This window comes from Amia ocellicauda, chromosome 2 (assembly GCF_036373705.1).
Source record: "Amia ocellicauda isolate fAmiCal2 chromosome 2, fAmiCal2.hap1, whole genome shotgun sequence".
NCBI lineage: Eukaryota > Metazoa > Chordata > Actinopteri > Amiiformes > Amiidae > Amia > Amia ocellicauda.
In genome coordinates, this window is record NC_089851.1 from 23,537,095 (window position 1) to 23,563,402 (window position 26,308).

At 37.5% G+C, this 26,308-nt stretch overlaps 1 protein-coding gene across 1 annotated transcript; it reads left to right on the top strand.

Annotated features, from left to right (window-relative positions):
- Positions 1 to 101: 101 nt before the first annotated feature.
- marchf6 (membrane-associated ring finger (C3HC4) 6) lies at positions 102 to 26,087 on the top strand. Its single transcript, XM_066721465.1, has 26 exons — positions 102 to 431; positions 3,717 to 3,816; positions 8,420 to 8,493; positions 9,481 to 9,624; positions 10,806 to 10,878; positions 11,037 to 11,205; positions 11,588 to 11,780; positions 12,872 to 12,933; positions 13,958 to 13,990; positions 14,207 to 14,258; positions 14,519 to 14,577; positions 14,957 to 15,037; positions 17,477 to 17,545; positions 17,783 to 17,857; positions 18,029 to 18,163; positions 18,618 to 18,737; positions 18,846 to 18,946; positions 19,349 to 19,486; positions 19,681 to 19,885; positions 20,286 to 20,355; positions 20,948 to 21,129; positions 21,547 to 21,681; positions 21,874 to 21,963; positions 22,213 to 22,345; positions 22,534 to 22,669; positions 23,103 to 26,087. Exons 1-26 carry the CDS (start codon positions 413 to 415, stop codon positions 23,191 to 23,193), a joined length of 2,739 nt encoding a protein of 912 aa, XP_066577562.1. The 5' UTR covers positions 102 to 412; the 3' UTR covers positions 23,194 to 26,087.
- Positions 26,088 to 26,308: the final 221 nt, after the last annotated feature.

Consider the following 26,308-nt stretch of genomic DNA (forward strand, 5'->3'; position numbering starts at 1 on the left):
AGGCGACAACGTCCCACTTCACCATAGTAAGCGCTAATAGTCGTAAACTAGGAACCACTGTCGTAAAAATAGGACGCCTGCGTAACTCGTCATGCCGTGTCGTAAAGACTCCTGCAAGTGTCGTGGTGCGGATTTTTTTTTATGATCTTTCTGGAGGGGGGAATGGTTACAGTTCAAAATGTTTCGTGTTGAATAAACAGGATTTTGCCCCACTCACGGGGGGAATCGCACAGAAACAGGATCAGAGCGCCTCCAACAAGAGCTGAAAGAAAGTAGTGGGGTGCCAACCGTGCGCAAATCCGAGCTTAAATGTGCATTTTCTTCTGAAGCTGTTTTGATATCCAGGCTCCCTGACGGTGTGTTGATGTGTTGACTGTAAAGTGTAAGCGAGGGCAGTGCGTCAGCATACAAGATGGACACCGCCGAGGAAGGTAGTATAACACCATCCAACCATTTATGTGAAAATATTGTGTTATTAATGAACCGTGGACTCGAAAAGCGTCCAAGCCGACGACACGCAGAGCTCGGCTAGCTCGACACATTCGCTGTTTTTAACTGACACACTTGATCACGCAGGTAATGCAGCGCAGCCCACCGAAACAATGAGGTGGGCTACTGTACACCCTGCAAAATGCACACTTGTGAAACACGTCTGTTAATGTTACACAATCCAGTTTGTCTTTTACAGCCGTGCATCATGGTGAGTGTATCATGCGGAATAATGTGCACGATTATGTAACTGTTGTAACACGGCTGGAGTGCATTGTATGTACCTTTCCTGTTTGCTTCAGTTTGTAATGCATGGAAACACGATCTACCTTACTGTCACGTCACGCGTTTTCCCCTTTTATTCTCATTTTTAATTGTTCTAGAGCTTCTGAGTGATATGTTTGTCGTTGAATTAATAGCAGGCCTTGTTAAGGTCCGAACGATTTTTGTTGTGAAAATGTGACCGATAAATCATATATTACTTTAACGACGATCATAATATTGTGGATTTAATAATAATCACTTGAATGGCAGTTCAGAACAGTCCTGTTTGCACGCTATTAACTCTTTCATTGTGTCTTTATATGTGTGGTGAGGAGCCACCCAGTGCATTATTATGCTGGAAAAGCATATTCAATAAGTACTATACATCAAATCGCAATTATTTCAGTACTGAGAATGAAGTGCCTTGTGCTTTGTTTCAGGATACTGGGATACTCTTGTTGTGATGGTGGTGTTTCTGTTCATCACAGCTGCATCTGAAACCCAGATCCCCCTATGACTAGTTAAAGGCTTTAGAATTGAATATAGTGAGGGAACATATTTGCCTTTGCTTTAGTGGACAATTTGCATATCACTTTGCCTTGCACATTTTACAATCATGGTAAAATCCTGCAGTAAGAATGTGTAAGAGCACTGAGGAGAAGATGGCCTTTGTTGATTATGTGTTTTAAGTAAAACTTTTATGGAGACACTCAGGAAGTTTAAAAACATCTGTGACATCCTGCGTAGTTGTCAAGATGTGTTAATTGCAAGTTACACGTTTTTAGGCTAATAACTTAGAATGGGAGGCACAGCATGATAATCCACTATTGTTTTATAAATATACTAAAACTTTGTTTGATTTGAGTCCATGTTTATTTTGTATTGTACTGCTTTAAATTTGGTTTAATGCTTTATTGATACTGATACTGTTATTCTGAGGAAAACAATATGACATGGTTTCACTCAAGTGTGAATGTCAGTGCCAGGAGACAGCTGGATGAAGTCTTTGTTTTTGATCGCTTTTTCAACATATTCTTAAACTGTTGTGTTCCAAAAAAAACCCCAAAGTATCTAACTTACACTTAGCCTACACATCACCAATAATCCATTGGCACATTTGTTTTTATTATTTTTTTTTGTATTGGTTCAGCTAACTGTTGTAAATTAAAATGATCAGTTATGCTACAGTCTCTAAAATATATAATTGCTTGCTTGAGGACTTTAATTGTTGGTATAAGGTCTAAAACATCAGGTTGCATTTGCTGAGCAAGACTGTGTTGACTGCCAAAAACAACATTAAGTATTCATTCATAGTGAGAGATGCTGCAGCAGACTGCTCCTGTGCCATGAACACATTTTAAAATTGGTGTGAGGTAGTCCCTTCAGTCCCATTTGCTGTAGTGCAATTTGAACTGCAGGTAAAATTCCAGTATTTTGTTTTAAGAAAAGTTTACTTCTCTCTGTGCAGTACTTATTTTCTGTTTGCTAGTTTCCTGAAATGTTATAGATTGGTGAAAATGATTGCAGGATTATTTGTGGAACACATTCTAAGAAACTTAATTAAGATCTTATTTAACTCTGGGTCCATACATGGTGGTGGGGAAAATTTATCTTATTAGCTGTTTGATATCAGTTGTAAGTCTTCAGTTTTAACAATAAAGTGTAAGTAATAAACGCGCAAGAAGGTGATTAATGGTCTTTTGGATGATTCCTATCAGAAGAGCTTCAGTTGATATCTCCATTGTACTCTGTAAGAGTGTCTGGATCAGGAGCTCAATGAATAATGCACTAAAAGGTCTTCTTAAGCCACATGCAATAACTGCAATTTCTACAACAGAAATGCCGTATTTCAATTTTCCATCCATCCATCAATTAGTAAAAAGTTAATGTGGAATCAAATCTGTACAGAATTGTATGGTTCTCTCTCATAGCACCAGATTTTACTTTATATTAGCACACTTGCAGTGGGCTAAGGACATCTGAGAAGGAAGTTGCAACAAATGAAGTGTGCACTTGAGCACTGTATACAGCATGGATCTGGGATTACAAAAGCATACAGCACTGTGCAGTAGACATTCACTCATTCCCTGTTTGTTGACAGATGTTCAGAGGTTAAATACGAATTCCAAATCCTAGACAACAGGACGAATTGACTTTGACCTCTTGATTGCATCCCTACTTATATGTGTAGTATTTTCCCCGGAAGGGTAGCTGGCCAGATCCTTACAGATTTCTGGATTTGTTTTTGTCTTCTCTTTAAAAGTTGATGGCTTATCTGTTTTATATTCAGAGGGCATCACTCAGTGTTTCCTGAACAGCACTTCTTCACTAGTTTATTACTGATATTAGTATTATTTTACTCTCTTTGCTTAGCGCATTCACCTAAGTCACAGAATCACAGTAATTCAAAATTACTCTCTCTCTCTCTCTCTCTCTCTCCATTGGCCAAGTGCTCCCAAAGAACACTCAAGTTAGATGTAGGCCTACAGCTGTGTTTGTTTTTTTATTTTTGTTTTCATTTATATTCATTATACAGATTTCTCAATAGTGTTTACAGTCTAGTGTCCATAACTGTTCCCAGGTATTGCTTAATTTTGTGGCCATGCTAACCTGCAGCTATAGTCTCTCTCCACTGCAGCTCAGCTATAACTTTGCCAGCACTGTATCCTATCTCATTCAGTTTCTTTTCTTTAATATTTTTTTACATCTTTTAGTGAAGTTGCTGCTGCTTACTTTTGTCTCTGTTTATTTAACTGAATAACTTAAACACCGTTTAGCTGTATGTACGTTTTGATGAACCTCACTGTGAAGTTGCATTTACAGCTCCCTGTAACATCACTGTGGAATCATTAACAACATTAATAACATTAATAATAGTAGTAATAACAATAATCATTATCATCATCCTATATTTACAGAGCCCAATGTAATAACTGAATACATTTTCTACCTGTCTTTTGCAGCTGATATCTGCAGGGTGTGCCGGTCAGAAGGAACTCCAGACAAGCCGCTCTATCACCCCTGTGTTTGCACTGGCAGTATTAAATTCATCCACCAGGAATGGTATGTGTTTTTGGTTTCCGTTAATTATGCTTCTGGGGGGTTGTTTATTTTAGATTATTGTAGTGTTAGAATTGCATACAAAAACACATAAATCTAAATACTATTATACGTTGTCCACATAATTGAATATTTTAAGGGAATGTCCACATAATTGGTGGATTCTTGCAGTTGTTACAAACTGTCACTGATGCATTTTAATGGTTTGTGGTGCTGAGACCATTTTTTAGAATCAGTTACTTTTAAAATAATAAGTTAACTGCAAGTGCATATGATTAAACAATACAAGTGTGATTTGTACCTTACACTGGTATACCCTAAAATATATATATATATATATATATATATATATACTGTATGTCAGCCTGTACCGCATTTCTAACCTCAATCTATAAGTCTTGACAGCCTATAGATAACATCAAGACAACCATCTAGACTTTTAGAAAATATTTATCTTATTTGCTGGCAAGCTGTTTTATTAAATGTAGGCTAATTTGTTGCTTTGTCTAATGCTTTTATGATGTGACTGCTCTTGTGTTGTCTACACTTACAGTAAGTTGTCAGACCTTTTACCCGATTTCAGATATGATAATGTGTGCTCTTAGTCTTCATGTGTGATGTTTTAAGAAAGCGCAGTTTGGTTTCACCACCATAGTTATGTTCTGTATATCCTGACACTTAGAAATAAATACCCTGGTGTCAGTTTTTTATTTTTATTTTTTATTATTATAATTTTTTTAATAAGACATCCTATTTGAAGTTTTATAAGCTACCAACAGACAGTTTAATGTTTCGGATCCAGTCTATGCAATTGTCAGATCAAGTTCATGGTGTTAGTTGTTCCTTCTGCAACAGATCCTTCAAATGGTGACTTAAAAAATCTAGGCACTGAGGGCTTGTGGTGCAAATATCATGTGTTGGCTTTGCAATGTGTGTATTGAAGGACAAGTGCTTTGTCTCATCCTTCCTGAAGCTGCCAAAAAGTTCTAGTGGAGAGCTGAGTTGTGTGATTCCAAATCGGGACAAAAGGGTGAGAAATAATCTATAGTAAATACAAGTAATTATTAATTATCTGTAGCATAGCTTGGCTTATTTAAAAATGCCGATATACAGGAAAAAAAGAAGATGCTTACAGATAGGCTTGTGTGGCCCAGTGGAGATGAAGACTGTGTAGGTGACGTGTAGTTAAGATATAGCCTAGGTGAGCTGCAATGGAAATGCTCTCAAGCTAAAATATCTTAGTCAGACCGTCCCTCTTTACTTTACAGGGAATGGCAATGCCAACAAGACATTAGCATAAGCAATTGACCCTTCCTACCTTCAAATTTGCACACAAAGTTGCACAACCAGTTATGGTCTCATTGAGCATTGAAACATCTGCTCACAAACTCTTGGTAAACAAAGTGAAGAACATTGTGTTATAAAGTATTCTGAGCTTTACTGGATTCATGGCAAGTACAATTTTTTGCAAATCTTTTTTTCTTTGATTATTTCTGTATTTATTTCTAACATGTCCTTCTTTGTGTTGATAAGTACGGTTCTGGTAGCACAAGTGAGCAGCTCCAGTCCTTGTTTTCATTTTCTTTGAGGATCATGGACCTGTGACCCTTGTCCTACTTGAGCCACAGAATTACAGATCGAGACTGGTTTCAACTGGGTGTCAGAAAAGATTAGATCTGGATAAGTTCTACAGAATTATTTCAGTCACAATACGTGTAACTGCTGTCCCTCTAATTCATTACTTTAACAAGATGTTTGGTACCGTATTTAAAAATAGAGAGGCCTTCGATTTTGTGTGACTTTACCAACAGCATAGATCAGCTGACAATTTCCCAATTTCAAAGCTTACTTTTTAAGGATTACTCCATGAATACAGCAGATATGCAGCTCTATGCCTTTGAGTTTTGCAATGGCCGGTGTCTTTAGCGCCTATCATATGCACGTTTTAGCTTGAACTCAAGCAAAAGTTCCCACTACAAAACAAAGAGTTGAAGAGTGACACTTGTTGGTATGGTAAAAGCATAAGTATATGGTTACGTATTTACTTTTTTAAGAACATTAGAAAGTTTACAAACGAGAGGAGGCTAATTGACACATCGTGCTCATTTGGTGTCCATTAATAACTAATAGATCCAAGGATCCTATCCAGTCTATTTTTAAATGTTCCCAAATTTTCAGCTTCAACCACATGGCTGGGGAGTTTGTTCCAGATTGTGATGATTCTCTGTGTGAAGAAGTGTCTCCTGTTTTCTGTCTTGAATGCCTTGAACCCAATTTTAATTTGTGTCCCCGGGTGCGTGTGTCCCTGCTGATCTGGAAAAGCTCCTCTGGTTTGATGTGGTCGATGCCTTTCATGATTTTGAAGACTTGGATCAAGTCCCCACGTAGTCTTCTCTGTTCCAGGGTGAAAAGGTTCAGTTCCTCAGTCTCTCAGTAGGACATTCCCTTCAGACCTGGAATAAGTCTGGTTGCTCTCCTCTGAACTGCCTCTAGAGCAGTGAAAACTATTTAAATTCCATTAAATTTGCTACTTAACTGTGCATGGAGTCAGTCTGTCAGTATGCAAATAAGTGGTCTATGCCACACAAATTCAAATACATTATTTGAATGGGAGGGAAGTGCCATATTATCTGTTTTTTCTGCTCGTGCAACTTTTAATATTAAAGTGTGTGAGATTTACTAGTCAGGTTTTTGTATTTTATTTTCATTGCATCTTTGCTGCATTTACAAATAGAAAAGACATTGGATTGGATTTAACAGTTCATATGAGTGATAGTATTGGCATTGACTGTAAGATAAGTTAAAAATGTCATAGGTGGTCAATCAAAATATGAAATCCCTGTTAGAAAGAGGTCTTAATCTGTACAAGTGGGTGTGATACAGGGCATCTGATAAAAGAAGTCTACTCCACCTGATTACTATGGCCAAAGGTTTTGCATTATTCTGCATTGTCGAAAATGTTAGTTTATGCTTTTTGCCCATATGTGTTTACATAGAGTGGAAATTCAATAATGATGGGATTGGCTGTGATTGACAGCAGAGGCATTTGCTGCTTCCCACATGCCTTGGTTCATACCCAGGCAGTGATCGTTGTGAAATGATGAAGTATTAGATCGTTGGTTGCAATATCCGGTGCCCCAAGGCAGAAGGAGCAGAGATGTGTGGAGAATGAAAAACAAAGAAAAAGCAATGGCATCCACATTTTTGGATGTTTAGGAATGGGGAAGCTGAATAACCACATCTGTACATGCTTACAGTGTAGGTCACGTTTCAGGGAGTTTGGGTCATGCTTCAATATCACGACTCCATCTGTCCTTTTCACAATTGTTTCCTAGTCAGTTTCTTATTTAGGGCACAGCTTGAATAAAGAGAGACTCATCTTTTTTCTCTCTCACATTATTAGCTACACTGGTAGACAGTTTAATATTGGCAAAAGATTGGAAGTAATTTGCTTTTAGATGCAAGGATACAGTAATGACATAACATATTTATTTCAAATTCATCGTTAATGCATTGCAGCAAATGCAACATACAGAATATAATGATCCATTAATGTTTGTAATTCTTTGAGATCTTAACATCACCACACAGTTTATACACTTCCCGTTATGCCAGCGCTTGTACGTGGTGTATGTGTTTGTATTTTCAATAGTTTTATTTATGTTTCTGCTTATGTTAACCTTTGAAGTTCTCCTGCTCTAATAATTCATCCGGTACTCCTGAAATGAAGTCGCAATTGAGAGCTTTTGTGCAGTGTTTGGAGCTTTTAAAAATTGATTACAGGGAAGAGTAACTCAATGCGAAATGGAAAATGTGTAATAAAAGACTTGTCAGGTCAAAGGCCTGCATGAAAAGTGCATCTCTGCACTACTTCATGTTCTATGCATACTGTTGAAAGAGACCAAGCAGGGGGTTCTGATGTATTTGAATGCCTTGAACACACTTATCCACCAGCAAGTCAGAACCTTGCTTCTGGGTGGCAATATTAGCAGAGCTTTGTATAAGACTTGTGGTATTTGTATTTCATATTTCTAGACTTGATAACCTATGTCTTGTATGGAAAAGTGCAGTGAAATAATGCTTCCTTATTTCCTTTTGTGTTCGCAGACTAATGTTACTATGCAGGAGAGCATCAATGTCTTAAATCAGAAGAATACAAATCATTTACAAGCATAACAAATTCACGTTGTAACACAACAAAATGTGAACAAGTCCTAGGGGGTGAATACTTCCTATAGGCACTGTAGTTACTCATGGTAACTCTGGAATCAGAATTGGGGGTCAATTCCAATATTGAACTGGAATTGACCCCCAATTCTGATTCCAGAGTTACCATGAGTAACTACAGTGCCGAACTGAAGCGTAGTGTGCAGATGCTGTTTTGTATCACTTCATTAAGATAATATTGAGTTTGTGTAACCTCCTGATTGGTGAATCTTAGAAAGCACACACCTATCTTTTGCTTCTAAAACATATTGTTTGTCTGGAGAGACTGTCTGGTCAGGTACTCTCCTATACTGGTGTGAATAAGGACTCCTGAGTGGGATCAACGCAGTGTCTTCTTCCTTGCCTGACTCTCACTCTTCGTGGCTTCTTTGTTTTACAGCTTGGTTCAATGGCTAAAACACAGCAGGAAAGAGTACTGCGAATTATGCAAGCATAGGTTTGCTTTCACGCCAAGTAAGTAACCTGATCTCATTATGGTCTTAGGGTATATGCAGATGTTACTGTGTTGTATATACCTCTTTACATGAACTTAGATTTTCAGACTGACATTTGCTGTGGGAACTATGTGTGTGTGTGTGTGTGTGTATATATATATATATATATATATATATATATATATATATATATATGTATATATACACACACACACACACACACACACATGTATCTGTCTCTCCCTATTTATATATCGATAGATAAGATTTTCATTTTTTTTTTTTCCTTAATTCTTTAACAGTGTTAATTAAATCCTAAATAGATTAATCCCTGGTATCAAAGCCTTACCTACCTATTTAGACTAGAACAGAGGTGATTATAAAGAGATTTTATCGCGGTATTCAGTATTGTAAGTAGGGCTTAAAGTTGAACTTGGAAGACTACTTAGTCTCAAGTGGAAATTAAAATATATGGCTTAGTAATAAAGTATGTTCAAGGTGCTAAATATTCAGATAATATTGTCTTGAATTCCTTGTGCTAAAGCTAAAGGAAAGTTGTGTCTGGCAGTTTTTACTGCTTTAAATCACTGGGAGATTCTTTGTAAATAAGATTCTTTTTAAAAGCAAAAAAAAAAAGAACTGAATAATACAGACAGACAAAGAACCACATACAAATATTGATATACGTTTTTATAAGTTATTTATAGCTCATATAGCTTTTCTCTATAGAAAGAAATATACTTTATATTTATACAATAAAAAATAACTCGCATTTGAAATTTTTTCCAAAACCAGAATATGTAATTCTTGTTGTTTTTTGTTTCCAGTTATTTCTTTTGAGGGGTTTATTAACTACAATATTGAACATATTTATGAATCAAGGCAGCTATACTCCAAAAAGCAAAACACTTAATATCTTCAATGTGCAGTTCAATATTTGAATGTATTAAACTGAGATGCAAAAAAAAGTTTAAATTGCTAATCCCTCCTCCCCCCTTTTTTTCAGTTTATTCTCCAGATATGCCTTCAAGGCTCCCCATTCAGGATATATTTGCAGGACTAGTGACGAGTATTGGCACAGCAATACGATACTGGTTTCATTACACACTTGTGGCCTTTGCCTGGTTGGGAGTTGTTCCCCTCACAGCATGTAAGTAATACAGTTTTGTTTGTCTGGGTTTAACCTAACCCTCATAATACGAACATAAGAAAGTTTACAAACGAGAGGAGGCCATTCGCCCCTTCATGCTCGTTTAGTGACCATTAATAACTAAGTGATACAAGGATCCTATCCAGTCTCTTTCTAAATGTTCCCAAATTTTCAGCTTCAACCACATCGCTGGGGAGTTTGTTCAGATTGTGACGACTCTCTGTGTGAAGAAGTGTCTCCTGTTTTCTGTCATGAATGCCTTGAAGCCCAATTTCCAATTGTGTCCCTGGGTCCGTGTGTCCCTGCTGATCTGGAAAAGCTCCTCTGGTTTGATGTGGTCGATGCCTTTCATGATTTTGAAGACTTGGATCAAGTCCCCACGTAGTCTCCTCTGTTCCAGGGTGAAAAGGTTCAGTTCCTCAGTCTCTCAGTAGGACATTCCCTTCAGACCTGGAATAAGTCTGGTTGCTCTCCTCTGAACTGCCTCTAGCAGCGATATCTTTCTTGAAGTGTGGAGCCCAGAACTGCACACAGTATCCAGATGAGCTCTAACTAGTGCATTGTACAGTCTGAACATTACTGCCCTTGTTCTCAATTCTACACTTTTGACAATATACCCTAGCATTCTGTTTGCCTTTTTTATTGCTTCCCCACACTGTTTGGATGGAGAAAGTGAGGAGTCCACGTAGACTCCTAGGTCTTTCTCATGCATTACTTAACCATTTTCTATTCCTCCCATAGTGTAATTATAGTGGACATTTTTGTTACCTGCATGTATTACCTTGCACTTGTCCTCATTGAATTTCATCTGCCAGGTGTTGGCCCTCAACTGAATCTAAGTCCTTCTGAATAGCCTGTGCTGCCGAGATTGTAGTATATCATATCATGTGCTTTCACGTGATCTACAGCTGCAGTTGCATGTTAACTAATCCTATCCCTTACTCTACCGTAGCTTAATTCTAACCCTAAAACGAACTTAATGTTTATCCTTAAATGTGCAATGTGTCCAGATGCACATTAATGGTGTCTTTGCTGACAATCACACACTGAGCTGTCAGATAAATTATTATATTGTGAACTACTTCAAATTAAACTGTATTGTGACTGTGGAAGCAGAAAAATCCTGTTTTCCTTTTTTCTCTAAAACTGTAAGGTATTAATCTCTTATGCTTTTCTGACAGGTCGCATCTACAAGTGTCTGTTTACTGGCTCTGTGAGCTCGCTTCTGACGCTGCCATTAGATATGCTATCCACGTAAGTGTCTCCATAAGAGGGAGTGTTTCTGCTACAGTTGAAGTATATAAATATTAAGTTACAAAAAAAATGTTTCTTAAAAATCACTAACATTTCTGAAATATATTATAGTAATAACAGCACTAACTGGGCAATGTATTACTTGCTCTTTATTTCAGGGAAAACTTGCTGGCAGACTGCTTGCAGGGGTGTTTTGTGGTGACATGTACGCTTTGTGCGTTCATCAGTCTGGTCTGGCTGCGAGAGCAGATTGTTCATGGTGGCGCTCCCCAGTGGCTGGAGCAAAATCAGCAGCAGCCACCCAACGGAGCAGGACAGCCCAATGAGGTACAAAGCAGAGGACTGCAGCTGCCAATCAGATGACTGAAACACAGAAAAACCTGTTCATTTATGATCTGGAAATAGAGGAAAGCAGTGGACATAGATTCTATTGCTCTTCCTTTGTCCATTTGTTCAGACTCCGTTAAAATACCTTTCATTCTTCCCAAGTTTTGAGTGGGCAGAACTCAGGCAAAGGGTATTAGCCATCTGAGCCATAGTTTTCCTTAATTTATACATTAAGTTTCAGCAGGTTTACATGCACACTAATAACGCGTTATTATTCAGAATTTTCTTGTATTCCAAATATGTGATCAGTCACGTGCTGCGAAGAGTCTGCTGTCGTAAGAGAGGATGTGTAAGTATGTTGTCCCTTGCTGTGCGTGTCCAGGCTGCGGGTGCTGGGAATGGGGCTGCTGAGAACGTGCCGGCGCCAGTGCCAGCCAACCCTCCTGCTGAGAATGCTGTGGTGGCAGAGATACCCGACATCCAGGTGGACCCAGCCGAGGAGATGGAAGTGGACAATGACGATGAGGAGGATGCCGCTGCTGAAGACGCTGCAGATGCCAATAATGGAGCACCAGGTACTGACAAACCCCGATGCAACTGACGGAGTTTAATGAATTTATTTATTTTTACATTTACGAACAGACAATTAAACATATATACTAAAAAGGGAGGTTTGACGGGGTGAGGGTGGTAGCATGCACAACTTTTGACTATTGTTAGACTTTCCAATCTAATCAAACAACCCTTAATGTGCCTTTTCCCCTTTACCATCCTTATAGAATTAGACTCAGCTAGGCCTAAGGCAAAAATCTATTTTGCTCATTACCAACAAGTTATTGCTGAATTTCCAAGGGTTACAGCTATTTTCTGCCCACATTTGAGTAATCGCCTCACCTCAATTTTGACATCAAAGTCTTACTCTCTCTATTAAGTTCCTTTTATAATATTATAAATGAAAAGCCTGAGAGAAAAGCACGACTCGTGTGTTGCGAAAATGCTTTTCCTTTATTTTTCAAACTCACATTGTTGAATGTTTCATTAAAAGGTTTAAATGGAGATAGTTGACAAGGTACAGCTCCTTTGAACTAAATTTCACCCCATGTTTTCAGAGAAATCACTTCATATGAACATTTATATTTTACTCTCCATTAATTTTGTTCACTTAGTGCTTGACTGCACCTACTACTCTAAATTTGATTTTAGAACAGCATCCCATGTACTTATTAGGAATACTACTCATAATGAGTTTACATGCTGCCACTGCATTTGTATTAATGCCAATATTTCTCCTTTGGGCATTTGCATGGCAGGATTTAAGTGTTTTCTGCTAAGACACCTCAGTACCTAAACTTAACCAGTAGTGTTTCTCTGTACATACAGAGAACTAGTGGAGAACTACCTGTACTTAACTTGGATCCATATAAGCTGCAGTGTAATACAGATACCAAAGTAGAGAAGTCCCTCCATGTAAGTGTACAAGCCCCAGCATCAGGCATTTAATTTTCTGCTGTGGATTTGAAGTGAAGGTCGTGTTGCCTATTGTTCCCTGCTGACTAGGACTGTATCTTTCCATTTGCTACATGTATAAGGCAATGATGAGAGAGTGATGCAAAAATAAAGGAAAATCCTATAGCAGTGAAAGTCATTAATTGAATTTGTCTTTTAGATGACATGAACTGGAATGCTCTGGAATGGGACCGCGCAGCAGAGGAGCTAACATGGGAGCGTGTAAGTCTCCGTGCCCCTTGTGTGTGTTTTTTACTTTTTAAGGATTAAAAAGAATTAGAATGTTAAACACTAGAAGTTTAACAGTTTGAGTGACTAACTGAATGCATTATACAAAATAAAAATAAAAAACAGACCCAGGTTTTTTTTTTTTTTTTTCCTTCTCCCTCATTTCTTCCAAGAAATGAGATTTAAACAATGTGTGGCCCATCCATATACAAACTATTCATATTTTTACAACTGTGACGATGTCCAAATTTCTTTTTAGTTTTGTTTTTAACATTTCTTAAATATAGTGCCAATGGGGAAAACATTAATTACAAGCAATACTGTATTTCCCCTTTGTAATTTTGTACAGGTTTTGCAATTATGTTAATAAATCCTCTAGATTTTAGAACTACAGTTTGAAAATGTAAATGTTTCAATGTCTAGTCTTGTGTGTGTGTGTATGTGTGTGTGTAGACAATTCACATTTCTACTCTCTGCAAATGTGGAAGAAAGTCAGAAATGAAAAAGTGTCAGAGATATGTGGCGTTGTTCTTCTTTCTTGTACAATAAGCAGAGTTTGCCATTGCATCGCTCTACAGTATTCTTGCTGATACTTGCAGCTGATATTCTAGCATTTATTACCTAATTGTGTGGTAAAGAACAGACGTAAACTAACAAATGGCTATTTTATGGGTCTTAGATGTCTGCTTAATTGAAACTGCATATTATTTATTTTCTTTCCATAGTCATCTTATCCTTTTTGTTGTCCACTGTGTATACAAATTGTATCCAAGGTGTCTTTCAAACAAACCAATTCAATTTTATACAGTCAAGTCAACAGCCAATGGAATGAGTTCATACTCAAACGTGTAAAGATTTATTTTAATAATATTTCTACTGCAGTTCTTAGTTCACAGATTTTTTTTTATGTACTTACAGTTTTTTTCTTTTTCATCCATCAAACCTGCCATCATAACACTGCAGAATGCTAAAAACTAATTCTGATGTTAAATACATGTACTGTGTTGGTATCTTTCAGATGCTTGGACTTGACGGCTCCTTGGTTTTCCTGGTACACCGATCATTTTAAACATTCATACAAGTAATAAAAAGCCAGTTTGTAGATTTTTGATGCTCTTGTCAAACATCTGGAATCTGTAAATGCTGTAAATCAGCTGCCTTACTGTTTAGACAGAAGTAACATTGTGACAACAGAATTTTGAAATCAAGTACAATTTGATAGGAGTGACATGGTTTTAATTGTAAACAATGTTTTCCCCCTTTTCAGGAGCATGTTTTTTGGGTAGTTTCTCTGAATACACTCTTCATCCTTGTATTTGGTATGTATTTGAGCTTTTAGTTATATTATAAATGTAATTCTGGTCAATTGTGTCTGATGACTGCCACATTATTATTTTTAAATTGTTGCAAGTTGACAAAGTAAATCTGATTAATGTTATTTTACATGAAATAATGTACAAAATGTGCACTGGGTAATATTTTTTAAGTCTCCCTGGACAAGGGTGTCTGCTAATAAATAAATAAAAAATAATAAAAAAAAAATAATAATAATAATAACATGCTTCTTCTATTGTTTCAGCTTTTTGTCCCTACCACATCGGTCACTTTTCTGTTGTTGGGCTTGGCTTTGAAGATTATGTAAGTTGTTGGAAGTAGCTGCTTTGGTAGATTTTCAAATACTGACTAATATATAAAATATATATATATATATATATATATATATATATATATATATATATATATATATATATATATATATATATATAATGTCTTGATTGCTCTTGTAATTAACCTTTTATTCTGAAACTAAATGTCTCAGTTAATAAAATAGTCCTTACCCTAGAGGTCTGTAGAACTCATATACAAGTTGGAAATTTAACACAGATGTTTGACTTGCTTTAGAGAAATGCTTTATCTACCTAGAGGTGTTTTACATTGGCAGGTTTCAGCTCTTCGGAAAATGATATTTTGTAAGGGGAAAAAAAGGATGTTAAGATTTTCTTGTCTCCCCCATTAGGTTCAAGCGTCACACTTTGAAGGATTGATCACAACAATCGTTGGCTACGTCCTGTTGGCCGTTACATTAATCGTGTGTCATGTATCCTTTCACCCTGAAACCGCATCCTCTGACTGTTTAGAATGAGGTGCTGGGCTCATCACAGATGGGCAGAGTTATCTGAATTGTTCACTTCCTGTATCTGGTGCAAGTGGAGTATTTTTATCTCATTTCAGCCGAAAGTGATAAATAGCCAAGAATGAAGGAGTTCAAACAACTAATCCTACAATGAGGCAGTAACCTGTTTCTGTCTTTATTGAAACACTGGGCTGGTATATCTCAGTACATCCCCAGTGATTAGCTTGGCCACTGCTTGCTTCGTCTGCACTGAGCTCAATATACTAATTTATTTATTTTTGATCATTAGAACCTGTAACACTGTAGCGGGGCTAGGGTGAGGCCTGTAATGCATCTGAAACTCATTTACTATTTACCATTGCCCTTACTGCCTAAGAGTGTGATACTGTCTGTGACTTGCCTTCTCAAACTCTTTGCTTATGTGTGGCTATGATAAATATAATTCTCTTCCGCACTCCAACCAACTAAAGTATTGCATTGCTATCCTAAAACTGACTGACTCTTTAATGCTTAACATTGGAAAGGCAGTTGTATGGATGCTCATTTCCCAAGATGGCTTATTTTATATATGTGGCATGTAGAAATAAGGAATATATATATATATATATATACACTCACCTAAAGGATTATTAGGAACACCTGTTCAATTTCTCATTAATGCAATTATCTAACCAACCAATCACATGGCAGTTGCTTCAATGCATTTAGGGGTGTGGTCCTGGTCAAGACAATCTCCTGAACTCCAAACTGAATGTCTGAATGGGAAAGAAAGGTGATTTAAGCAATTTTGAGCGTGGCATGGTTGTTGGTGCCAGACGGGCCGGTCTGAGTATTTCACAATCTGCTCAGTTACTGGGAATTTCACGCACAACCATTTCTAGGGTTTACAAAGAATGGTGTGAAAAGGGAAAAACATCCAGTATGCGGCAGTCCTGTGGGCGAAAATGCCTTGTTGATGCTAGAGGTCAGAGGAGAATGGGCCGACTGATTCAAGCTGATAGAAGAGCAACTTTGACTGAAATAACCACTCGTTACAACCGAGGTATGCAGCAAAGCATTTGTGAAGCCACAACACGTACAACCTTGAGGCGGATGGGCTACAACAGCAGAAGACCCCACCGGGTACCACTCATCTCCACTACAAATAGGAAAAAGAGGCTACAATTTGCACAAGCTCACCAAAATTGGACAGTTGAAGACTGGAAAAATGTTGCCTGGTCTGATGAGTCTCGATTTCTGTTGAGACATTCAGATGGTAGAGTCAGAATTTGGCGTAAACAGAATGAGAACATGGATCCATCATGCCTTGTTACCACTGTGCAGGCTGGTGGTGGTGGTGTAATGGTGTGGGGGATGTTTTCTTGGCACACTTTAGGCCCCTTAGTGCCAATTGGGCATCGTTTAAATGCCACGGCCTACCTGAGCATTGTTTCTGACCATGTCCATCCCTTTATGACCGCCATGTACCCATCCTCTGATGGCTACTTCCAGCAGGATAATGCACCATGTCACAAAGGTCGAATCATTTCAAATTGGTTTCTTGAACATGACAATGAGTTCACTGCACTAAACTGGCCCCCACAGTCACCAGATCTCAACCCAATAGAGCATCTTTGGGATGTGGTGGAACGGGAGCTTCGTGCCCTGGATGTGCATCCCACAAATCTCCATCAACTGCAAGATGCTATCCTATCAATATGGGCCAACATTTCTAAAGAATGCTTTCAGCACCTTGTTGAATCAATGCCACGTAGAATTAAGGCAGTTCTGAAGGCGAAAGGGGGTCAAACACAGTATTAGTATGGTGTTCCTAAAAATCCTTTAGGTGAGTGTATATATATATATGTGTGTGTGTGTGTGTGTGTGATATATATATATATATATATATATATATATATATATATATATATATATATATATATATATATATATATATATTATAAATAGTACACAGACTTTAAAGATAACTGTCATCTTCTAAATTAGACTGTGTTTTAGCAATTTTAAGATCCTGAGACATTAATAAGTAGAAAATAGGACTTCTGGAAGAGTGAAAAGGATGTTTAAAATGAGCCATGATTACAGAGAACCATGTCATGTTATGCAGCATCGTTTGCACATCATTATAACAATATAGTGGCACAGTGGCCAAGCCAGTTATAGGCCTGACATTGTAAGAACTGTTTGCTGTACTGCTTTCTGTTTTGTTTTTATATTTTCTCCCTCCTAACAGCGACACAATGTGACATTCATGTGTGATTTCTCCTCCTGAGCTTTTTATTGTTCAGAAATGTATTTTTCATGCTGCACCGAGCATCAGGGACAGTTCTGAATTTGATATGTTCATGTCTTCAGAATTGTATTTCCCCAACTCAGTCACTGCTCCTTAACTACATTCCTCAGGGGCTGGCAGCCCTGGTGAAATTCCAAAGATCCCGCCGCTTGTTAGGGGTGTGCTATATTGTTGTAAAGGTAACTTCATTAATTTTGTATTTTTTAAACTCAATTTCACCATTAAAAATCAACCTGTAATTAATTTCAGTTTTATTTTTTCCTAAAATGTTTGTTCAATAACAATTTAATATTTGTTATGTACAGTTGATTACATTTAAAAATAAAATATATTTGTATATATATTTGTAGTAAAATTAACACCAACATTCTTTTAAGTAAGTAATACTAAATAACCATCAAATCTGTATATTTCAGGTTTCTTTGTTGGTGGTTGTGGAGATTGGTGTGTTTCCACTTATTTGTGGTTGGTGGCTTGACATTTGCTCGCTGGTGAGTAAACCTTTTAAACTTACTACAGTGAGGGGCAGCGATAGTTTTATTTTGGTCGGTTTGCTATGCTAATGATCTCTTGTGCAGTAATATGTTTAAAAATGTACAAATGTTAATTGCTTTCCATAGATAACAGCCACATACTCAAAGTGTTTTTGTCTGCCCCCACAGGAAATGTTTGATGCTTCTCTGAAAGACCGGGAACTGAGTTTTCAGTCGGCCCCGGGCACGACGATGTTTCTTCACTGGCTCGTGGGCATGGTGTACGTCTTCTACTTTGCATCTTTTATTCTCTTGCTGCGAGAGGTAAGGCATATGTTTCCATTGCTCACTTAATTTCCTATTGTTTAATCTTCTGTCAATTAAAGTACACCTCTATTCTCACTTATACCAAGACCTATAGAAAATAAAGATAAAAGGCTCTTTGTTAGAACTACTGTTGTATTTAATCCTGAATGGCTTTTAATAATTGTTAATATGTTCAATCCCTAAACAATTCAAACATCCTCTGTTTTTTTTCTCCTGCAGTCCATTATCAATTATTTATTAATCCATAAAAAATGTCAACCCTCAGGAAACGGATACATTTGTATCTTCTTTTAATATTAAGTCATGTTATGATGCAATATGTATATTATTAACATGTTGATGTTAATTTTTTTAGAAAGGGGTCCTGAACTCCAGGTTCAAATTGGAAAGGCCAAAAACGTATTTTTCAGAATCTGTCAGTATGCATAACAAGCTCATATTTACATTACAGGTTCTGAGACCTGGTGTCTTGTGGTTTCTGAGAAACCTGAATGATCCCGATTTTAATCCTGTCCAAGAAATGATTCATCTGCCTATATACAGACATCTCAGAAGATTTATTTTATCAGTGGTATGTTTTATAATATTTTTATAGCTTTTATATAATTTTAATAATTTGTTCACTGTAGGCAATGCTACAAAGAACTGATGGTTTTCTTGTTTGGTTTTCTTTGTGCAGGTCGTATTTGGGTCCATTGTCCTTCTAATGCTTTGGCTTCCCATCAGGATAATCAAACACATTTTACCATATTTCCTTCCCTATAATGTAATGCTGTACAGGTAATTCCCTTTTCTTATTGTCAGAGCTGACTCTTTTTTTGTGGGATTCCTCAATATACTGAAGTTTCAACAACAAGTTTTTGATCTGATCAGTTGTAACAGTAATTGCATCTTTTCTTGTTTATATAACCTATTCTACAGTACTTTGTGTGATTATTAGATATGAGGCTCACTTAAAAAGAAATCCCACTATATATAGTGATTTGTGAGTGTGTGTGAGAATAAATATGCTTCAGGAATCTTCAGCTTTATTCATCATTTAAGAACTACAGGTAATGATGTGCTGTGGTTTATATATAATGGTAATGTACAACAATCAAGATTTCAATTGTATCCACACTGCTGTTGTGCGTTTGTCGTGCTCTGTGTATTTCCCTGACGTTTGCCCTGTCTTTCCTGCAGTGACGCCCCTGTGAGTGAGCTGTCTCTGGAGCTGCTGCTATTACAGGTGGTGCTGCCTGCTCTCCTGGAACAAGGACACACCAGGCAGTGGTTGAAAGGACTGGTCCGGGCCTGGACTGTCACGGCTGGCTATCTGCTGTGAGTAGCTCAGTCTTCTCTTTAACATTCATTGATAAGCCATACAGAGAAGAAACCCAGGTTATTCATTTAGTTTTCTATCCTAACCAACATTTCCAACTCTTTCTCTTCTGAGCTGCAGAGTTATTTCTTTTTAATGTAATTTCATGTTTAGTTTTGTTTGTCCATGTGTGACCTGTCACCTCTTCCAACAGAGACCTTCACTCTTACCTGCTGGGGGACCAGGAGGAAAATGACAACAATGCCAACCAGCAGGCCAACAACAACCAGCAAGCTCGCAATAACAACGCCATCCCTGTGGTGGGGGAGGGGCTGCACGCTGCGCACCAGGCCATACTGCAGCAGGGAGGACCGGTGGGCTTCCAGCCATACCACAGGCCTCTTAGGTTCCCCTTCAGGGTAAGCACAGACATCACTGTCTGCACAGGGCCACGGGGGTCCAAGCAAACGAACGTCCTGTCACGGCTTCCTGTGCGGGAACGTGCATTCGTTATCATGAAACCTGTCCTTCTGAATTTAAAGATTGAATTATTCTGTTTCTAGTGTACGTGTCCTGCTAAAGACTATATCCGTAAGCTGCACTTGCTTTTTTTTCCCTGATTTGTCAGCATTTGTACTAAATGTCTTTTTGGCACCCTGTGAAATATGCCTGACGGGCTTTCATCGAGAGGGAAACATCTTTGTGAAATTGCTGTATATAACTTGACAAAAGTATGAATTCTGAGAGTGATCAAACTGTCCAATTCTGATTCCCGTTTCCTTTCCTGTGAAAATTGCATATTTGGTTCTTGTTTTTCAGATTGTGCTGCTAATAGTGTTCATGTGTGCAACATTGCTGGTAGCCAGTCTTATTTGCCTCACATTACCAGGTAAGTGATTATTACTAAGTTTTACCAATCACATAAAAGTATCCTTGTATTAATGTTAGCAATAATTATTACACTAATAACACATGCTCTTGGTGTTTCCCGTATATTACATTAATTGGCGACCATTAAAGTCATCATTACGATAAAATGTAATGCCTTCACAATTGAACATTGAAATGTTTTATTTCCATTCATACTGTGTAGGCTTGTATGCTCACATTTTATACCTATTTGCATGAACTGTTATTGCTTTGTTAACCCAGAGTTTAATGATCTTAATCATTTACTTGTGGCATGAGCTTCAAATGATAATATGAAGTGAAGAGAAAATAAAACCGTTCTTTTAGTAGCAGAGGCTTTGATATTACCTAGTCCTGGGCAGAAACTAAATCTGTGTGCTTGTTTGTATGTACCATCAATCACTAGAAACACTTGTTTCTTAAAGTGCTGGAGGATGTATATGACAGGTTAGTTGTACTTCTGTAATTCAGTTTGTGAGTTGGGTCAGATCCTTTTGTGTTGCATGTAGAGCAGGTATTGGATTTCCTATTTTTTCTTTGGTTATTAATGGACTTATTTTCCACTTCCACAGTATTCACTGGCCGCTGGTTAATGTCCTTTTGGACCGGGAGTGCCAAGATCCACGAGCTGTACACCGCAGCCTGTGGCCTGTACGTGTGTTGGCTGTCCATTCGAGCCATCACTGTGCTCCTGGCCTGGATGCCCCAGGGTCGGCGGGTTATTCTGCTCAAAGTCCAGGAGTGGTCTCTCATGGTAATATTACGATTCACCAAATCTCCCAACAGCACCGTGACTTCTCCATCTGTTCTAATAGTATTACATGAGGGGGAGGAACAGCCACTGTTAACATGGCCACAGTCTTGTGCCAAAAACAAGTCCGACTTCCTGTGAAGGGGTTAGAACATTCAGTGCTGGATTTGTAGCTGAACTGTTGTAGTAACAAGACGAAAGTCACTGTTCGTCCATTGTGCTCTTCAGTAGTTTATTTAATCAGTGCAGGTTGATGTCTTCCTCCTGTTTTATTAATCATGAAAAGAAGAGCAAGTTTTCCTATGCAGTGGAGTACAGTACTCACAATGGATGTTTCTGATCAAGTGTTGATTTTCCAGGACACTTTTTACAGGTGGAGCGCAGTAGGTAGAATTGGTTACAAGATTGTTGGTTTTGCAGATCATGAAGACTCTGATTGTGGCCATCCTGTTGGCTGGAGTGATCCCCTTGCTGCTGGGCCTCTTGTTTGAGCTGGTCATCGTGGCTCCTCTGAGGGTCCCTCTGGACCAGACGCCTCTCTTCTACCCGTGGCAGGTTTGTCATTCTAACTATGAAAAAACGGTCGATAAAAACGCTGTTTACGATCGTCTGAGGCCCTGCTGACTGAGAGGTGAACATTGCCTTGGATTGTAAGGACGGTCCTTAATAAAAGATGATCGGTGTGTACATATGCGTGTGTGGTTTTGGATGTAAGGCGCTCCCTTAAAATGTTGTCCTTCGATCTAGGACTGGGCTCTTGGAGTGCTCCATGCCAAAATCATCGCTGCCATAACCCTGATGGGTCCCCAGTGGTGGCTGAAGACCGTTATTGAGCAGGTTTGTGTCGCCTTCATTCTTCAAGGGAATATTAATACATATAAAGAAGCTTGTGTGTCTTCACTTTCCACTATTATGATGCACCGATAGAGTGGAATGTGTATTCGTTAGTATTTTTACCTTAACTTTATATATATATATATATATATATAGTGCTGTCTACTTTCTTTAATCTGAAACAAATAAAAACAATTATGAACAATGTAAAGAAATGTTTTTTAATTCTTTTAAACTATTTTTGTCTTTCAGGTGTACGCAAATGGAATCCGCAACATTGACCTTCATTTTATAATCCGCAAGCTGGCAGCTCCAGTCATTTCAGTTTTACTGCTCTCGCTCTGTGTGCCCTATGTCATAGCTGTCGGCATTGTACCTGTAATAGGTAGGTCCTTTAACATACACGCTTCATATTAAATTGTTCACAATACTGAACGCACATGTTTGAAAAAGTGGAGTCACTGATGATGTCAGATTAGATGTAAGAAGGGGAAATAACTGGAGGTTTGGAAATGAAACCTAAATAAATGATGAAGTTGTGTGGAGCATCACTGTGCTCTGTTGTCTCTACAGGGGTGGCAGCTGAGATGCAGAACCTGGTCCAGCGCCGGATTTATCCTTTTCTCCTGATGGTGGTGATGCTCATGGGAATCCTCTCCTTCCAGATCCGCCAATTCAAGCGCCTTTATGAACACATCAAGAACGACAAGTAAGTCCTCTGCGCTCCTTATTATTTGGCACTTGCTGAGCCGACTCTGCCGCAGTTCTGTTTTACAGAAATAGATTTAATACACTGCAGAATGTGCCCCCTGAGTCCAGAATTGCAGCTCTGCTAGAAAGAAAGCAAATTCTGCCCCCTAGCTGGGATATAGTCCTTTTGTTGAATGTTGTGCTTTTTGAAACCTTCATTCCAAGCAATGTGTGCAAGTATGAAAGGACAGAATTGATTTACTTCAGTTTGGGAATGAAACCATTTTAGAAGTGTGTCCCCCTCTCTAATGTAGACAATATTGTAGGCAGAGAAACGTATAAACAGTAAAATGTTTAGTTAGTTTAATGTGCATTTCCTATAACTGTATTTAACAGATTTAGCTTTAGTTTGTAGATTTTCGTGTTTCTAATTATTATTTTTTTATATCCAGATACCTTGTTGGCCAGAGACTTGTAAACTACGAACGCAAGGCGGCGGGCAAAGCCAGCTCGGCACCACCCACCAGCTCTCCTCAAGAGTAGAGGCAACTCTGTGAGGTGTCAGTTGCACTCTGACCTCCTGGCATTTGGACTCTTATTCACAGTCCTCAGTTGGCTTCCTTCTGTTCTGTGCTGATGTTTCTATTGCTTCACATCCAAGTTTCAGGCATCCTCCTTCCTTGTCTTATCTTGCCCTGCTTGTAAGTGCTGCCTGAGAACTGTACATGTGTAAATAGATGAAAAATAACCCTTAAACAAAGGAAAAAAAAAACCTGGATTAAAGAATGTGCATTGTACATCTTAAAACAAATGTATATTAATTTATTAAATCTAGTTGTCACTTTATTTTGTGGACTCCTGTTGTTCTCTCGGAAAGAGACACGGTGTGACTAACGAAATTGCTGAGGAAGCACGACTTTACACTTTCTTTAGATCGTCTTTAACCATCGAAGGAACCTTCCTTTCTTTTTGAAGTACTAAATGAAAAAGAAGATCCAATACCTAGTGAATATGTCTGCCTTTCTATCAAAGATTGGGTGGGAGTTTTAGTTCTTGTATTTTTAAGGGGAAATGTCTGTTCTTTTTTCTTTTCATATTAAAGTTTTTAAGTCACAACTGAGACAATCAAAGTCAATGTACAGGTATGTCTCGATGTGTAGGAGCATATGAAACAGTATTAACTGTATTAAGTATTATTATTATTATTATTTTTTTAACGGTGAACCGATCCTTCATACAAAGAACCTCTTTATTTATGTGCAGGTACATTCTCCAAAACATATTAATGAATACACTATAATGCATATGAAACGCTTCAACACTGACATACCACAAGGCACACTTGAATTATCCTTTTATTTTATTTTAAGCCTATCTTTAGATGTTCTTTTTAGCCTGCATTGAATAATAAAGCAATCTGAAATAATGGCAACATCCGCAATAGTGTAGCAATAGTTAAATAAAGTGTTACATAAATATATATATTTTTGAAGTTAGGTCCATTTATGATGCAAGACCATTTGGATGTGCATCTTCAACTATATGATAAATGTTTGTGTATAAAATCCCGTTTGTGGTATGTATGGTCTTATCACGGCATGATTCTTAGTGTCAAACTGGTTTTACAACATGGTCTATCTTTTGCCTTTGCTGTTATTTAATGACATTCATGGTTTACATAGTTTGTGTAATGAATCAATTACTGACAATTCTAAGGAAGCAAAAACTACATTGTCCATCCATTTTAATGATTGATGGATTAATTCTTAGGGGTTTTTGTTTGTTTGTTTGATTTGTTTTTAATGGTACTTTGCTTCAGTCTTTAACATAGACCAGTATGGATTAATAACCATTAGTTGCACAAGATAAAAAAAGTTATGGGTTCTGGTTGATGGAACCCCTAAAACCTCATGGGGAAAATAGAAACGTGGTATTTTGTGAGTTTAAATAATTTTGTGCACACAACAGATCTCTTGAGCAATAGATAGTAAGCAGGGTAACAATACATTAGCTGCTAACTGGATCTATACTGCTGGGGGTCCCTGAACAACCCGAATTTAGATTTAACTATTCAAATTAAAGATTATTACATTGTATGAAGGTGCTGTCACTTGTTTACCTAAGGTTGACTTTATTAACTACATATAATCATATAACTATAGCGTTACTGCTGTGTGAAATGTAAATGCATGTCCTTGCTTTAGCAAATGGAACAATGGCATTTACAAAACTTCCTAAATATCCTATATTGTACTGGTATATAGGCCTTTTTAATTAGTATTATATAAATTCATTGTTGACAAGCAAAGATCTGGTAATTAAGTTGACCTTCCTTTACATTTTGAGAGAAACCCTGTATGGTTTTGAAATATTTTAAAGGAATACATGTGGATACTGTAATACTCTGAAAAGCCTTTAAATGTGAAGTGAAGTTGGGTAGGTGCTATTGTCCATGATCTTTACTGCAGCTAGAAACATCTTGTAAACCAAAAGGTACTATCTAATGCTCAATAGATAATTCACACACATACACCCCCATGTCACATGTGATGTTCTATAATTAAATTGTAATTGCCAATTTTAAAACCTTCCCATTAACCAAAGTGATCAACACCATTAGATTAAAGGGAATGGAAGTATAGATTGCAGTATAGGAGTGCATCAGATGTGATGAATAAATGTTGTTTCATGCTGCATCCTAGTCTTAGATTATATGGCAATGATCATGATTTGATTTTCTCAATCACATTTCTAAGGACAAAAAAATTGAAAGCTTATGGTGGATGCTGTAAATATGTATTTTCAGGAATTCTAGAATTAAGGCTGATCTGTGTTAATATGATTCATGTTTTAAAGCATCAAAGGATTTCCTTCAATGCATAGGTTATGCAAGTGACCTTACATGTACAATACAGTGAAGCAGTGATACTTTTTGCTTTTAGGGTTTTGTTTTAATGTTAGCTCCCTTCCCTGCAAAATGTTTTTATTTTTATATGTATAATGAAAGGTGCATGGCTGTAAAGTTTTATGGAAAAAAGTCTTAACACAATGCAGGACATGTAATGATGTGGTCAGCTTTTTTGGTAATTTGCTTACTTGGATTGCTTTTCTGAACAAAATAATTGCTTTAGCATTGCTGTCTTCCCTCTGATAAGCATGCTCGAAAAAGCAGAGAAATAATTACTATCAACTTGAACATACAAGTGTCAGGTTCTGAATCTTAAACAAGCAAAAAAAATGTTTAAGAATTATAGCATTGTTATTTTAAATTGTAAATTTCCACCCCCAGCATGTTTGTGTGAGTATTAATTGGGAATGTATAAACTGCACAGCTGGGGGTTCGTTGACCACTTAGATGTAAATGTTAATAATACAAAACAAAACAAAACAAAAACATTTTTACATTTATAACCTGTATTAAATAATAATGGATAAGATGTGTGCTTTCTGTTTTCATTTTTGTAGGGCAGTGGAATTTCATTCCTGTACTGTGCAGTTCTCTCCTGTAGGCACTTGCTCATAGTTTATACTGTTTCCAGTCAAAGTGTTGTATTTCAACTACAGGGTGTCCGATAAGTCTGGAATCATAGGGGAAAATAAATTAATATTTATCTTGTATTCATCATTCACCGTGTGATTCCTGACTGGCCATCTCATT

Coding starts and splice junctions, on each gene's coding strand:
- marchf6 (XM_066721465.1), top strand. Junction 11,206..11,587: donor GAGCAGGACAGCCCAATGAG/GTACAAAGCAGA, acceptor GTGCGTGTCCAG/GCTGCGGGTGCTGGGAATGG. Junction 19,487..19,680: donor GTCACGGCTGGCTATCTGCT/GTGAGTAGCTCA, acceptor CTCTTCCAACAG/AGACCTTCACTCTTACCTGC.